The sequence below is a fragment of the Chionomys nivalis genome, chromosome 12 (assembly GCF_950005125.1).
Source record: "Chionomys nivalis chromosome 12, mChiNiv1.1, whole genome shotgun sequence".
NCBI lineage: Eukaryota > Metazoa > Chordata > Mammalia > Rodentia > Cricetidae > Chionomys > Chionomys nivalis.
The window spans coordinates 39,385,425-39,400,457 of record NC_080097.1 but is presented as its reverse complement, the minus strand read 5'-3'; the positions used below and the strand labels follow the sequence as shown (position 1 = coordinate 39,400,457).

Below are 15,033 nucleotides of genomic sequence, written 5' to 3'. Positions count from 1 at the left end.
TAAAATAACTATTTATAGTAAATCCCCTTCTTCCTCTTTCATCCCTAAGTACCTCATTCAGTGGAGATTCAATTAAATAGTCAATTGATGGTCAAATGGCCCAAACTGATTGCTGACCCAGATGGAGGCCCTACATGCATGAGGAACTTAGTTTGTAGCTCAGTAGGGGCGTCCTTGATGAGTATAGGCAGGGCCTTGGGTTTCAGTCCAGCATAAAAAAGAAAAGAAAAAAAAAAGACAACAAAAACAAAACAAAGGAAATATGTGTGCTTTCTTCTGAGCCTGCTGTTTCAGAATAAACTGGAGATTGCATTAACCCACAGTGAGGCCAGGCACACCTATGCCAAAATACACAGGGTCAGGCGCTTGCCTCCTGGGATGCACGAGGCCAGGTGTTCCTCAGTCAGGGTGCATGCAGATCACCTCTTGGACCCTGCCTTCAGTCCAGAAGCCCATCCAGATGTTACTCAGCCACAGGGCCAGCTCAGGGGCTGTCTCCTCCATGACTGCCCCGCCTCAGAAATGCGAACCCACTATGAGCATCGCAGTTGGCCATCATGCAGCTGTACTCACCCAGGTCTCCTGCTCTGTCTCTTGATCTCATTTCCTGCTGCACCGCCTCCTTAATAAATTACGTATGCACATTTAATTTCCCCTGTAAGATCCCAGGCTTCCCGAAGCTTCTCATATGCCCTTTGTGTCACCTACAGAATCCTGCCAGCATAAAGTGAATTGTAATTGCTTTTATAGAAGTTTACAAAATAATTCTGTACCAGTGCATCACTATTTCCTCATTACAGGAAGATCAGGATGGATCTCTCTCTCTCTCTCTCTCTCTCTCTCTCTCTCTCTCTCTCTCTTAGTATTCCTTATATTACAGGTAGAATCATTAAAATTCCACAGCCTAAGGTCACTCAGCTAGCGATGTACAATCAGGAGACAAACCTTAAATCTTGCCTTTCCCCCACTATGTGACTCTCTAAATTCCCACTAATCAATTTATCTGAGAAACAGCTTTAAGGAAAATAAGGGGCCAAAACCCCAGCCCAGGAGTCAGAGTGGAAAGGAACTGAACCAGGTTCTTGCTTTCCACATGGCACTGTGGACACCTGTGCCCACAACCCCGTGGTTTTAGCTGTCTGAGTAGTCTACTCCTCGTCCTGTGGGTAGTGCTTCCGCCTCGCATAGGTCACCATTTTGCTTTCTTCTGATACTGGTACTCAATAAAGATCGTATTGGAGTGAGAGAAATAATTTTGGAAAGCTTTCACAGTTGGGGGATATGCCTTGAGAAATGTCTTGGAAGAGACTGGTGGCATCTTGGGAATACAGTCCCCACCCAACCCAATATCATATGTGGTAACCATACAAAATAAAAAGTCTGCTTTCTTTGCAAATGTATCCATGAGACAGGTTTCCCACCCCCAGATACATAGCCCCCTGCCTTACCCAAGACCCTGCCTGACAGAAATCCTGGTCGTTTGTGAAGCATTTGGAGAAGTAGAGAGCATCAGAATTGGTCCAGAGGAGAAAGGAGATGTGATTCTCTGTTTACTCATTCCTATTTGCAGTGCCCCTTGATGCTAGACTTTTAAGAACATACCAGGATATATGCATCATGTTACCCTCAGACTAGCACCCCTAAGCTATTCCCTGAGGCCTCTTTCATGACAACCAAGGTCCACATGGACCCACCTCTGTCCAAAGCCATTTGAATTTGTGTTAAGGCCAACCCTCCAATGTTACTAGGTGCACAAAAAGGAATGTCTCTTACTAGCAACAGGGCACAGCCTTATATCAGCCGAGTCACTGGGGGGAGACGCATGGGCAGGGAGACGGGTCTTAGAACGTCTTGAATTACTATGCAACTAGCCTTAAAGACAAACCAGGTACAATGCTGTTCTGAATACCTCCAGACTTGAAGACAAAGAGCCAGAGCAAGAAGGCTACACAATTAGGAGAAAATTTAAGAATTTTGAATTACACGAAGACAAAATCGCAAAGGCCTTAGGGTGAGCTGAGTGATTGGTAATTGCTTCAGAATTAGAAACATTGTGGGTCCTCTATTGTATAGTCTGGTTATATGGGTGTGTAAACCCATAGGCAGATTTGGCATCTATCAGACCTGTTCTATGGACACATAGCTGCCACGCATAGCTGTCTAGTTTCCCAGACGCCATGACTGTTTCTACACATACCTTGCAGACTGGAGTTGCCAAAATGAGATGTATCCCGTGTAGAATTTATTCAAAAAAACCTGACAGTAGAAATTCAGGGAAGCTGCAATAAAAGATGGGGGTTCAATAATATGGACCAGACATGACCTTTGCCGGAATAAATCGTTGATGAGCATGTTGCTAAATACTCAGCTGAGAAAAGAACACTTGGTAATGCTGGACAACACTAACTGTCATATGCTGATTTAAAAGAAACCATATATTTGAGTTTTTATTAATATTTTCTTAGACTGAAAATAACTTATTATAACTGTATAATATGAGTTTTGATGGATATATCTGATATAGGATAATTGAATCAGGTTAAATTACATAACCATCACCCAAAGTTCTTTTCTGATTTGTGGTTTCAACAGCAAAGCAAGGTTATAATAATTTGTTTTAGGGGCAGTGGAATGGCTCAGCAGGTGCTTGCTGCCTAAGCCTGAGACCTAAGTTCGGTCCTCAGAACTGACAGCAGGGAGGGGAGAACCAACTGCACAGAATCATCCTCTGATCTTCTCACACATGTGCCCTTCCCACAATATTAACATAGGAATTTTTAAGAATAAATTTTAATGATTTCGATTATTTGCTATGATTCGGAGATTTATATTTTCAAGAGGCAAAAATAGTAAATGTAAATAAAGCTTGCCTGGAACAAGAAGCATGTAGATGGACTTCTGGGAGTTGGAGTTGCTGCCGACAATCTGAATCTCCAAGTCAGAGTTCTACCTCCCTTCCCATGGGAGATCATGACAGTGTCCAAGCATGGTCCCTTTGCTACAAAACAGAGAGGGCCAGCAGAACCAGGAGCCACTGAACCAAGAACCTGAGATTGGGTAACTGGGCAGCAAGCCTCTGCATTACACACTGCTTAGCTCTCAGAGGTCACTGGCATGGTTTTTGCTTCAATGTCAAGACAGAGCCTGGGCATTCATAGTTCTCAAACTCTGTAAATCAGTCAGGAATAAGGCCCAGGCACCATCATTTTAAAAAGCTCCTTGGGTACACACACATACACACTTACATACCTACTCATATACCTACACACATGTACATACATACATATATATTATATATACACCTGTGACTCTAATGTACAACCAAAGTTGGGGACAACTGTTATAAGTGGCAGAGACCAAGTGAGGATTTAAAATTGTCTTCCTAATTTCTAGCCTCAAAAACACAATGTCTCACCAGAAGACACATATTTTGAGATTAAGAGTGAAGATTCAAAGTTCAGAGAATCCACTGAAGAAGGGTGTATGTGTATGTGTGTGTGTGTGTGTATTGTTGGTGTATATATAATATATATGTATGTATGTACTTGTGTGTAGGTATATGAGTAGGTATATAAGTGTGTATGTGTGTGTACTGTACATGCAGCATCTTGAGATTTAGTGATAACGATGTTGGTTGCTAAAAGTTTTCAGATAATCTGTTGAAGTTCTATCATAGACTATACATAAACACATGTCTGTGCCAGTTAAAGGTTTTCTAGGATTACTGGGGACTTCCTCAAACCAACATTAATGAACTCTGATATAGTCATAGATTTTATAACTACTATAAAATCAGTTTTTTAAATATTAGCCATTAAAATTAAAAGACTGGTAGAAGTCTTAATTTCGTCTCTAAATTTCTGTGCAATTCTAAGTAAGTTGCATAAGCTGGCTAGGGCCAATTTTCATCTCCATATGGCGAAATTCTTGGCAACTCTTAGGGTGGTCTGGGTAGTGTTTATCCAATTTGTTAAAAAAAAAAGTCAGTGGAGAGTGAATGACTGTGTAAAGTATCCTGAAATGTGGCCACACACTGGAGCTGGCAGGCTTGAGGGTGCCATTTCCAGTTTCCCCGTCCTTCCTCAATTTTCCCTTACCTGCAGCCTGAAGATTATCCTGCAGTGTTGGCTTATGATACTTTCTGCAAAACTGCTAGTAAATCCTCTCTTCTAATTAAAAAAAAGTCAGATGTTCAAATTCAAAGAAAAGGTAACAATCTGAGGGAAATTGAAACCCATAACTCAAAACAGTCCTCGAGGCCCTGAAATACCCGTTTCTATCATCTCTGCTCTCTCTCCACTGAAAACCCCACCCCCAACTCTCAACATCCCATGAGACCCTTACTACCTAATACTTCAAACTTCTTGTATCTCAAGAAAAGTAGTTGCCACAAAGGAACCATTAGTTGCAAGATCCTAAATCATAAAAGTGTAGGATTAAAAGGAAAAGCCCATCTGTCACATCCAATAGCTCAGAGTTAAGATTCTTTAGTCCACGGTATGGCGCTAACTAGCGATGTGAACTTTACTTGCAAAGCAAGCAGAGAGCCGAGCTCAAAGAGAACACCCTCCAGAGTCTTTGCGTTCTTAGTGTCCATGTTTCCCAGTTCACGTCACTGTCTGAATGTTAATGCAGAGGAATAAAAAATGTTCACAGAAGATCCACTACCTTTAGTGAATTTAGATTGCTGTTTTCTACTCCTCGGCGGGGGGAAGGGGAAGAACTTATTAAAAGAGATGCAGAGTCACATAGTTCAAGCTACTGACTGTTTGTTCATAAAACAAAATGCTTAATCTGCAGAAATTTCAGTGAGAGGAGATGTCAGGTCTCCAAAAACCACTATTATCAAACAAAGCAGCCAGAAAATGAATGCACTTGAGAAGACTGTGACCATACTCTTGGCTGTCAGCCAGTATCTTTGTCTCTCTTGGTAGGAGCATGCTTTAGCGTGCCTTTTTGTGCACACAAAGCCTATCTACATGCCTTAGTTCTTTGACAAAACTTTCTTCCCTTCTTTCTAGAGTATTGCTTTAACTTTTCGACCAGTATTTTACAAACATTTGCTGACCCCAGCGTTTCTTCCTAAAACGCTACAAACAAATGGTTATCAGCAGTAATCAGGGTCGTTTTGTTGCTCATGAAGAGAAATGGGCCATCTAAAGACCCATGAACATGATTGTCCCCCATCCAAATCAAGGTGTCCTCTCCAAGTACATAACAACCCTGCTGATGACCTTCTACTATATCCTCCCGAGGAAGCTTCTTATCTCAGATATTTTAGAGGGAGAATCTCTGTGTCTATGGGAATGGTTCCATCACCCTTTCCTTCCGGGGTTGCAAAAATCAAAACATCCCACTGGGTGTGTATAATTCGTGTGTCTCATCAACCCAAGACACAATAGCAAGTTCCAAATGATTGAGGGATTGGATGTTTCAGACTGTCCTACATTCTGGTTCATTGAACATGGCCACTCATTATAAATTACTGGGTCATAAATAATAGGCCAAAACACTTTCAAGGTGGGAACTTCCTTTGTATTAATCAATAAAATGAACACCCAAGAATTTAATAACAAAATCATATACCCTTTTGGACAGTTGATATTTTGTTTAGATGCATCATGACTAATAGTAATGGCTGTAATTCATCACATTAGAAAAGTAATCAACAGTGCTAGCCATACCAAATTAAAATTGATTGAGACCTCCCATGACCCTGGCAGAAGCTAATAATTACATCATTTTTACATAGCCAATAGTAAACAGCCAAAACACTGTTCTTTTTTCTTTTGGTTCATAAACTCTATTATATAAAAGCAAATGTGAAAAACCTAAGCAAAATAGTTTAGAACAAAATGATGTTGATTTTGTTTTCTGAGTAATTCCACCAAGAAAATTATTTCCACCTGCTTTGTCATTTGCTGCTCTATCTCCTTTAGGCCTGGCACCACACTGATGCTCTGCACATTTGATCCATTTTATCCCCATTCCATCCATGAAGGCTTGCTGGCACCAGCCTCATACCGTAGGAGAGCTGAACATCAGCCCAGGGGCCCAGAGCAATCGCCAAGACTCAAACCCAAGTCCATCTGAAACAATGTCCAGTGTATCCATTCTAATCATGGAGTCTGAACATAAGACTGGATTTGGTGAGGGACCAGAGGGTCTCAGAGGAGGGTTCCCCTACACCACAACTCTTCGCTCAGAGGATGTTCTCAACAGTGTGGAAGGGACACACAGGTGGTAAATGAAGAGTGGTTTCCCACAAACAGTATCCCTGACGTCATTTATGTTCACCTTCCAAAAACAAAGCAGTAACAACAACAACAACAAACTGGGATGACCTTGCATAGACAAGTGACAAGGATCCTCACTGAAGCCTATGGAGTTATGGGCAAATGGCACTCAGAAAGAGTCTTATGAAGCTAGGAAAACAGTTCAGGGGCAGAGCACATGCCAGGCAAGCATGAGGACCCAAATGTGGACCCCAAACACCCATGCAAAAATCTGGGCTTGACAGGACCATGAGGGGTGCACCCAACCACTGAGACAGTGGGGCCGATCTATTGGGAGCTCACCAAGGCCAGCTGGACTGCTACTGAAAAAACATGGGATAAAACCAGACTCTCTGAATGTGGCGGACAATGAGAGCTGACGAGAGGCCAAGGAGAATGGCACGGGAACTTTCATCTGGCGATGGATCGAGAGAGAGACAGAGACCCAATCTGGAGCAACGGTCTGAGCTCCTAAGGTCCAAATGAGGAGCAGAAGGAGGGAGAACATGAGCAAGGAAATCAGGACCACGAGGCGTGCACCCACCCACTGTGACAGTGGAACTGATCTATTGGGAGCTCTCCAAGGCCAGCTGGACTGGGACTGAATAAGCATGGGTTGAAACTGGACTCTCTGAATATGGCAGACAATGAAGGCTGATGAGAAGCCAAGGACAATGGCACTAGGTTTCGATCCTAATACATGAACTGGCTTTGTGGGAGCTTAGCCTGTTTGGATGCTCACCTTCCTGGACCTAGATAGAAGTGGGAGGACCTTGGTCTTCCTGTAGGGCAGGGAATTTGGACTGCTCTTCAGTATCGAGAGGGAGGGGGAATGGACTGGGGGGAGGAGGAGAGGAGTGGGGATAGGGGGAGGGGAGCGGGGGAGGGGGCAATATATGGAAGGAGGGGGAGGGAAATGGGAAACGGGGAGCAGTTGGAAATTTTAATTAAAAAAGAATAAAAAAAATAAAAAAATAAAAACCCAGAGACGGAAAAAAAAAATCTGGGCTTGACAGCAAGAGAGAGAGGCAGGATGGAGACAGACAGATCAGGGCCTCAATGGCCATCAGTCTAGCAGGCTGGAGACAGACAGATCCAAGGTCTCACTGGCCATCATTCTAGCTGGATGAAGACAAACAGATCCTGGTTATCACTGGCCATCAGTCTAGCAGGATGAAGACAGACAGATCCAGGGTCTCACTGGCCATCCAGTCTGGCTGAAATGGCAAGTTCTCAGTTCAGTGAGAGACCCTGTCTCAAAAAATTAAGGAAGTTGTCAACCTTGGCTCCCATGTGGGCCCAGACTGTGGGCAAGCTAAGAGAGAGAGGGGGAGGGGGAGAGAGAGAGGACAGGGAGACAGACAGATGGACAGATGTCCCTGTCAAGTGTAACTCTAAGTTCCAGCTCCTGTCCCTCCCAACAGCTGGATGTTAGGACAGTCACACCTGTGTTTGGGGAGAGCCAAACTCGTTTCTGACCATGCAGACTTTGGCTGTTTTTCTCTTGTTTTCTTGTTGTTACTGCGGCTTCAGTGATTGTGTTACACATTCTCAAAGGAAACTTCTTTCCTGTCGACTGGCAAGGCAAGGGTTAAAGAGTGGTCCTGACTCTGGGATGAGCTGGCCTGAAAGCTGGACTTGGGCTATCAGCAGCTGGAAGTACAACCAAGACTCTCTTTCATTCAGGAAACTGAAAATACTGGAAAGTGCTGGAAGGAAACAGAGTGTCTACCCCCTGGTTAAAGAAGCAAACCAACTGAGTAGTGCAGTTGTTTCTTCTGTTTCCCCATTCTCCTGACGCTGCCTTTGTGGCAGAGAAAATAACAGAATAAGAAGGGCAACCATGGTTGTGTTGCCTTACCCAGCCTCTTTTGGATCTCCTGAGCTCCAAAAAGGGAACAAAATCTCCTCCCATCTTGGTCAAGCTGCCTTCACGAAGTAGGGTCCAATCACCATGGGGAGAAATCAGCAAGATCAGAACCAACTGTGCTGTTCCTCACTGCTGTACTCCTCTGCCTGAGCGTATACCTGCAGGACCGTGATAGGTGACCCAAATCTGAGTATAGAGCAACTGGTTGGCTGCAAGCTTGTATTCCCACGTACTTTAGCATTTTGTGCCTAAGTCATACATTTGACAATAAAAGTGTACAGCTGCCTTTCTTTGTTCATCCTACTGGGCACTCTGCTATGAAAATATATGATTTTTATGGAAACAATGAGAAGTCTGAACATGAATTCTGTATTTCATGATGTGAAGGAAACACTAAATATCTTTAGGATGAAGCCAGTATGTGATCATAGGTTTCTCCGAAAGCTTGTCACTTTTAGATCTACATAATACGATGTGCACGTGTTTAATCATGTGATGTCTGAGGTTTGCTTCAAACTAAGGAGGGATGTCCCAGGTGAGGACCTGGATGACACCATATTCCCAACTGTAAGAGCTCTGTGGCTTCCTTGGGACAGCTCTTGCCTCTGTTCTTTGGGGGGGGTTTGCCGATGTTAACATTTTCCAAGATAAAAAGCTTTGTAAAACTAACCAAAATTCACCTGGATGACTTGAAATTAGTATCAGAAGGTGTTATTTCAAAAAATCTAAAAATCTGTTTAACTTTAAAACTGTTCATGTTGGCTCACACACTAATGAGCCCGAAGCAGGAGGATCAAGGTGAGTTTGAAGCTAACCTAGGCTAGGAAAGACCCTGCCTTAAGAAGCAAAAGCAATTCATTTGTATAATGAGTATTAAGTGGAAGAGGAAGATCTAAAACTGCCTAGGAAATGTCATGTAAACAAAAGAAATGTAACCTAGGACCCACGGTGGTGAAAATAAGTGCTAGTTCCTTTATTCGCTGTTACTTTTTTGTATTTTTCAAATTTGCTAGAAAGAAAATACGTTAGGTTTGCAACTTTGCAAAGTAAGGTATGTTGATAACATAATGTGAAATGAAAAGTTACAAAATTGTTGCTAAAGTATAATAAACTTGTTCTGTCTCCCAGTGAGTGCTTGCATGATATATGTGACGTGTGCTTAAACAAACAGCATGAAATTGTCCGTGGCAGTTTGTTGATCTCCGGATGGTGGTGATAGTGGTCATTTTTATTTGCTACCTTTTACCTCTGTGTATGTTTTTGCCATTTAATAAGTACATATAGAGTAAGAATTAGCCCAACTCTCATTATTAAACCCTTACGGTAAGTTGGTATTTATTCTTTGACCAGCCAGCATATCAATATCTTGATCACGTGTCTTGCTTTCCATCCTCTTCCAGGTATATCCATGCCGATCCCAGTCTTTGGATTGCAGGATGATTCGAAGGTCTTTAAGGAGGGGAGCTGCCTGCTCGCTGATGACAACTTTGTCCTCATAGGTTCTTTCGTGGCATTTTTCATCCCCTTAACCATCATGGTGATCACCTACTTCCTCACTATCAAGTCACTTCAGAAAGAAGCCACCTTGTGTGTGAGCGACCTCAGCACCCGGGCCAAATTAGCCTCCTTCAGCTTCCTCCCTCAGAGTTCTATGTCCTCCGAAAAGCTCTTCCAGCGGTCCATCCACAGGGAGCCAGGCTCCTACGCAGGCAGGAGGACGATGCAGTCCATCAGCAATGAGCAAAAAGCGTGCAAGGTGCTGGGCATCGTGTTCTTTCTGTTTGTTGTCATGTGGTGCCCCTTCTTCATCACCAACATCATGGCCGTCATCTGCAAGGAGTCCTGCAACGAAAATGTCATCGGAGCCCTCCTCAACGTGTTCGTCTGGATTGGTTACCTCTCCTCTGCTGTCAATCCACTGGTCTATACCCTGTTCAATAAGACTTACAGGTCTGCTTTCTCGCGGTACATTCAATGTCAGTACAAGGAGAACAGAAAGCCCCTGCAGCTAATTTTAGTGAACACCATACCCACGTTGGCATACAAGTCTAGTCAACTCCAGGGAGGGCAGAAAAAGAACTCAGAGGAAGACACTGAACCAACAGGTAACGACTGCTCTATGGTTACTCTAGGAAAACAACCCTCAGAAGAGACGTGTACAGACAATATCAACACAGTAAATGAAAAGATTAGCAGCGTGTGATGGACTGGTTGCTCTGACAACTGCACTTGAACAAGGTTTTAACCCTTGCGTGTGGGGGCAGGGGTACGGAGACTGGGACAAATGAGAGCACCCCAGTGACTCAACAGCCTATGCCTCATTGTGTTCTGTGTCCGAGGAGCAGCGTGTCACAGTGCACACTGGGACAATGTCCTGACAGCATCTGAGCTAGGAGTGTTAGGGTTTTATCATTGTCCTTTTAACATTGTCAGTGAGATCTTTAAAAACCATTTTCCTTTACTGTACAATTATGAGGCATAAAATCAATCCCAGCTAATTTCGATTATCAAATAGAAACCTTGCAGCCCTGTTGTTGATGGGTGGCTTGGGAGTGAGTTGGTGACCGATTATTGTATATAAAAATAGCTAGAAATGATGAAAATAGTGAATAGCCTCTTTTTTTTTAAAAAAAAGCGTTTAAAATTCACCATGATGCATATTTTGAAAATAGAAAATAGACAGTATTACGAAATTTGTATTGCTAATACAATTAATTGAAATACTTGACAATATTTTTCATTCTTGCCTTTTCATAGATGTCATTTTGAAGTGTTCACATGATCGCTGGCATCTGCTGCGTTTGCCATTTAATTCTCAGATGTGGAAGGGTTTTAAATGTTATTCGATAACGCGCTGCTTTCTCTTCTACTTCTTGGGCTTTACCTGAATTTGCAATGTGGTCTTGTTTCTTATATTTTCATCTCCGTAAACTATCAAAGGATAATTTCGCTTTTCGAAATACAGTTCTAGAAATTGCTTTAAAAAAAAAAAAAAAAAAAAAAAAAAAAAAAAAAAAAAGCATCCTGGAGGTGTTTGGTCACGCTCTACGGAACCACTGCATTGCGCATGCGCCCTTTGAGCTGCGACCAGTACATTGAGTTGACTGTCCCAGCTAAGCAATAAACTCAGGTTTCTCGCTGTTAGCTGTAGTTTCTTAGGCTATTTCTGTAAAAATTAAAAATAAATAAAATTAAAAAATCAAGTGATTTTTCTACTGACACTTAATCAGGTAAAACTGATTTCAAAGGGCAGGGGATGTAGCTCTAATGATGAGTGCTCATCCACCACGCAGGAAGCCCTACCTTGGACCCCCAGTGCTTTGTGAAGCCGTGGTACAAGCCAGTAATCCTAGTCCCTTGGAGATGCAGGTGAGAGAATCAGGACTTCCACGTCATTCTCAGATGTTTACCAGGTTTGAGGTCAGTGTGGAAAGCATGAAACCCTGTCTCCAAAAAGTAAATAAATAAATATAGGCTTTAAAAACATGATACTTTGAGATTGATGTATTTATATTATTTATTAAAACAGGTTAGCTTAACAGTGATCTACTGAGTGTATCTTAGGAGTGGAGCAATTTCTTAGTTGCTAAGGATATAAAAAGAAATGCATAAGATCTTTGCATTTAACAAAGGACAACTTAATTGGTTGTTATCAAAAGTATGAGCGGATTTGTTTTGAGAATCAATCAGTTCAGTTTCTTTTTTTACCTGATTCAGAAAAGAGTTTATATGCACTCCTGAGAATATTTTATTTCAGTTTTCCTCATTTACCAAGCAGGCAAGGAAATGGGGGGAAAAATTGAATCAAGGATTTGAACTGACGTATAGAAATAAACACCTCATACTGGATCCAGTCCATGACTATCAAGGCTTAAAGCAATATTTTCATTCCTTCCCTCTAAAACTGCATTCATTTTACTCTGAAAGACACTAGTTCCCAATGAAAAAGCAAATACAGCTGGGCGGTGGAGGCGCACACCTTTAATCTCATGTTTGGGAGGCAGAAGCAGGCAAGATCTCTGTGAGTTCTGAAACCAGCCTAATCTATAAGAGCTAGTTCCAGGACAGGCTCCAAAGCTACAGAGAAACCCTGTCTTGAAAAACCAAAATAAATAAATTAAATTAATTTTTTTTTAAAAAAAGCAAATATCAGTTACCATAATGTAGAAATGGCTATTACAGACTAACGAGAATCAGTCACCGTTGGTCCACCTTGACACTGTGATGCCCAAGGGTAAATTGCACATTTCTGTTGGGACAGACGATAGATACAGGATAAAATGCTGAAGGGTTTTTATCGACTATAAAGGTGTTTTGCTATAAGTCTTTGGGAAATGTTACATGTTTGGGGAATTAAAGAATATAGGAAGCTTCATTGCGTAAGTTGGAAATGCATCAAGGTTTTCCCAAGTTTGTCCTTACAGGAACTTCAGATAGAATTGATAGTGCGTCTCTAGTACCGAGGTTGTATTGAAAAGGAGTTAGTCCTTAATGACTAGACCCTAATGACTGCTAAAAATAGAAGTGGGCAGAAGTTCTGCGTTTTGCCTTAGTTTCAAACGTGTCAATATGCATTAAGGAAAAGATTACAGATTCAAATCCACGGACTTAATTCATCAGGATTGAACATAAATACTGCCTGGCAGATGTCTTTTGACTACACATATATTACCAGTGTGTATGTGGTTTTTCTCTCTGTAAGTATCTATTGAAGTGTATATAAGAAAATGTGTGCCTGTATATATGTACAGACATGTTCCCATGCACTTTATTCAATATTTATATATTTATATGGAAGAAGAGCAAGTCGGTGAAAACATACACATGTGCATGTTTGAATCATGTTGATCTAAATGTGAATTCATGTTCTAATATTCCTATGACCTTCCATGACTGCCAAGGGAGGTCACTGTGTAACAGAGATGCCCTTTAAATAAACTGGAAGTTGCTTTCATGGTATGGAAAGATTTTCACACAGTTTTATCAGGGTGTTGAAAACAATCATCTGTGTTCCATGAATTAATCTTAAATTGAATGGTAGCTTAAGGCCTCTCTTTAGTCTGGGTCCTTCCTGACTTCTGTGGCTTTTCAGATACCCTCCTCTCCCCAGTAGGGGGAGCAATGGCCCTCTAATGATTTAGGGATCCGTGATGAAAGGATTCATTTCTAGTCAATACTATTAAAAGAGTAACAGACTTCACTCTTCTTTAAGTTGAATGATAGCTTCTTCTAGACCTAAGGGGTTCAATGCCATAGTTAAGGAACACTCAGTTAAAGCTTACATAATCTATTTGGCCACATCGCCATCTCATGGTCAGTTTTGGGAAGTGCCACCATAGTCCAATCAAATTGCAACCGTACTGCTTTTAGCAAAAGGGTTCTTCTCCCACTTCGTGCACTGATGAAGCGTATTTATAAAGTGTTGTTATTCTGTGCCATATGTAACAAACATAGTGAAGATTTATTTTATGTACTGATTTTAATCTATTCTAAAATATTTCAAAAGAATGAATGAATGAATGATTAATTGCCAATAAAGTACATTAAAAACAGTGAGTCAGTAGCTGTGTTTGCTCAAAGGAATTGTCCAAACCTTCCAGATCTCCAAGATGAGGACAGTTAGAAAGTGAAAGCCTGGAATTCTGACTTCACCACATCACAAAGCTAGAACCTCACTTCTTGTTGACAGAGGTTTCTGACCCACCCAGTCCAGCAGCCGTTCAGTCCCAAAGAAAACACATAAATTGGTTGGCCTATTAGCTCAGGCTTCTTATTAACTCTTATAACTTATATTAGCCCATAATGCTTGTCTGTGTTAGCCACGTGGCTTGGTATCTTTATCAGTGAGGCATTCTCATCTTGCTTCCTCTGTGGCTGGGTCATGACTGCAGATTCACCCTTTCCTCTTCCCAGAATTCTCCTGTTCTCATTGTCCTGCCTCTACTTCCTGCCTGGTTGCCCTGCCTCTACTTCCTGCCTGGCTACTGGCCAATCAGTATTTTATTAAAATACAAGTAAAACATCTGTACAAGGTGCAAGACCATTGTCCCACAGCAACTTCTTGAGCTTATTGGTCGTGAGTCCAGTTTCTACCATATACAGGTGGCTGCTCTGTGTATTATTGATACCACCAAGAGATATAGAGGCATGCCCACAAGTGTACAGGTACATTGCCATACATGCCCGAGAAAACACACACACACACACACAAACACACACACCTACACAAGAACCACAGTTAATCAAGGACGTATAGCATCATTAAATAGGCCAGAATATCACCTGAGTCATCTTTTCACCTTTAAGAGTAGAAACAGAGCATGGCTTCATAGCTGCATGCCTATAACCCCAGCACTCAGGAGTGGAGGCTGAAGGATAGAGGCTGGGGGATACCTACAGATTACAAGGCCAGGCTGAGTTAGATAATACCCTGTTTCCAAAACATTTTAAATGAGGAAAGTATAGAGATAATTACAGAGAGAGTGGTTTTTCCCGGGTTTTCATGCCTCATGTATTGAGCATCCACCTACTGTGTGCCCGGCGTTAAGCTGTCTGTTTTGCTCGTTTTACATAAATGAACTCTTTGCCATGATCCTAAAGGTAGGAATAGTCTTTTTGAAGATGATAAAAGTGAGGCTCAGTTAGTGACGTGTCAAAAGTCACACAGCTAGCAAGAAAAGTGGTCATTCAAGCCAGGGGCATCTGATTCAAATCCATAAATGCTTCTCCCAACTTCATCCAAGTGCTGGAAAGAGTCCCTTCAGAACCCAAACACCCCAGTTTCTATCTTTGCTTCTTCTATACACTTGGCTATGACATTGAGTCATTCTTATCACCATGTACCTCACTGAATCGCCTCTAGAATGGGCCTGCTGGGCCCTGCTACCT

General features: G+C 41.9%; 1 protein-coding gene across 1 annotated transcript in view; it reads left to right on the top strand.

Moving 5' to 3' along the window:
• Positions 1-13,688, top strand: part of Htr2a (5-hydroxytryptamine receptor 2A) — a 63,223-nt gene extending 49,535 nt beyond the window's left edge. Inside the window, exon 3 of the mRNA XM_057786880.1 lies at positions 9,546-13,688. Coding sequence (XP_057642863.1) covers positions 9,546-10,348 — 803 coding nt within the window. The 3' untranslated portion in view covers positions 10,349-13,688. The remainder of the gene's footprint in view (positions 1-9,545) is intronic.
• The last annotated feature ends 1,345 nt before the right edge of the window (positions 13,689-15,033 follow it).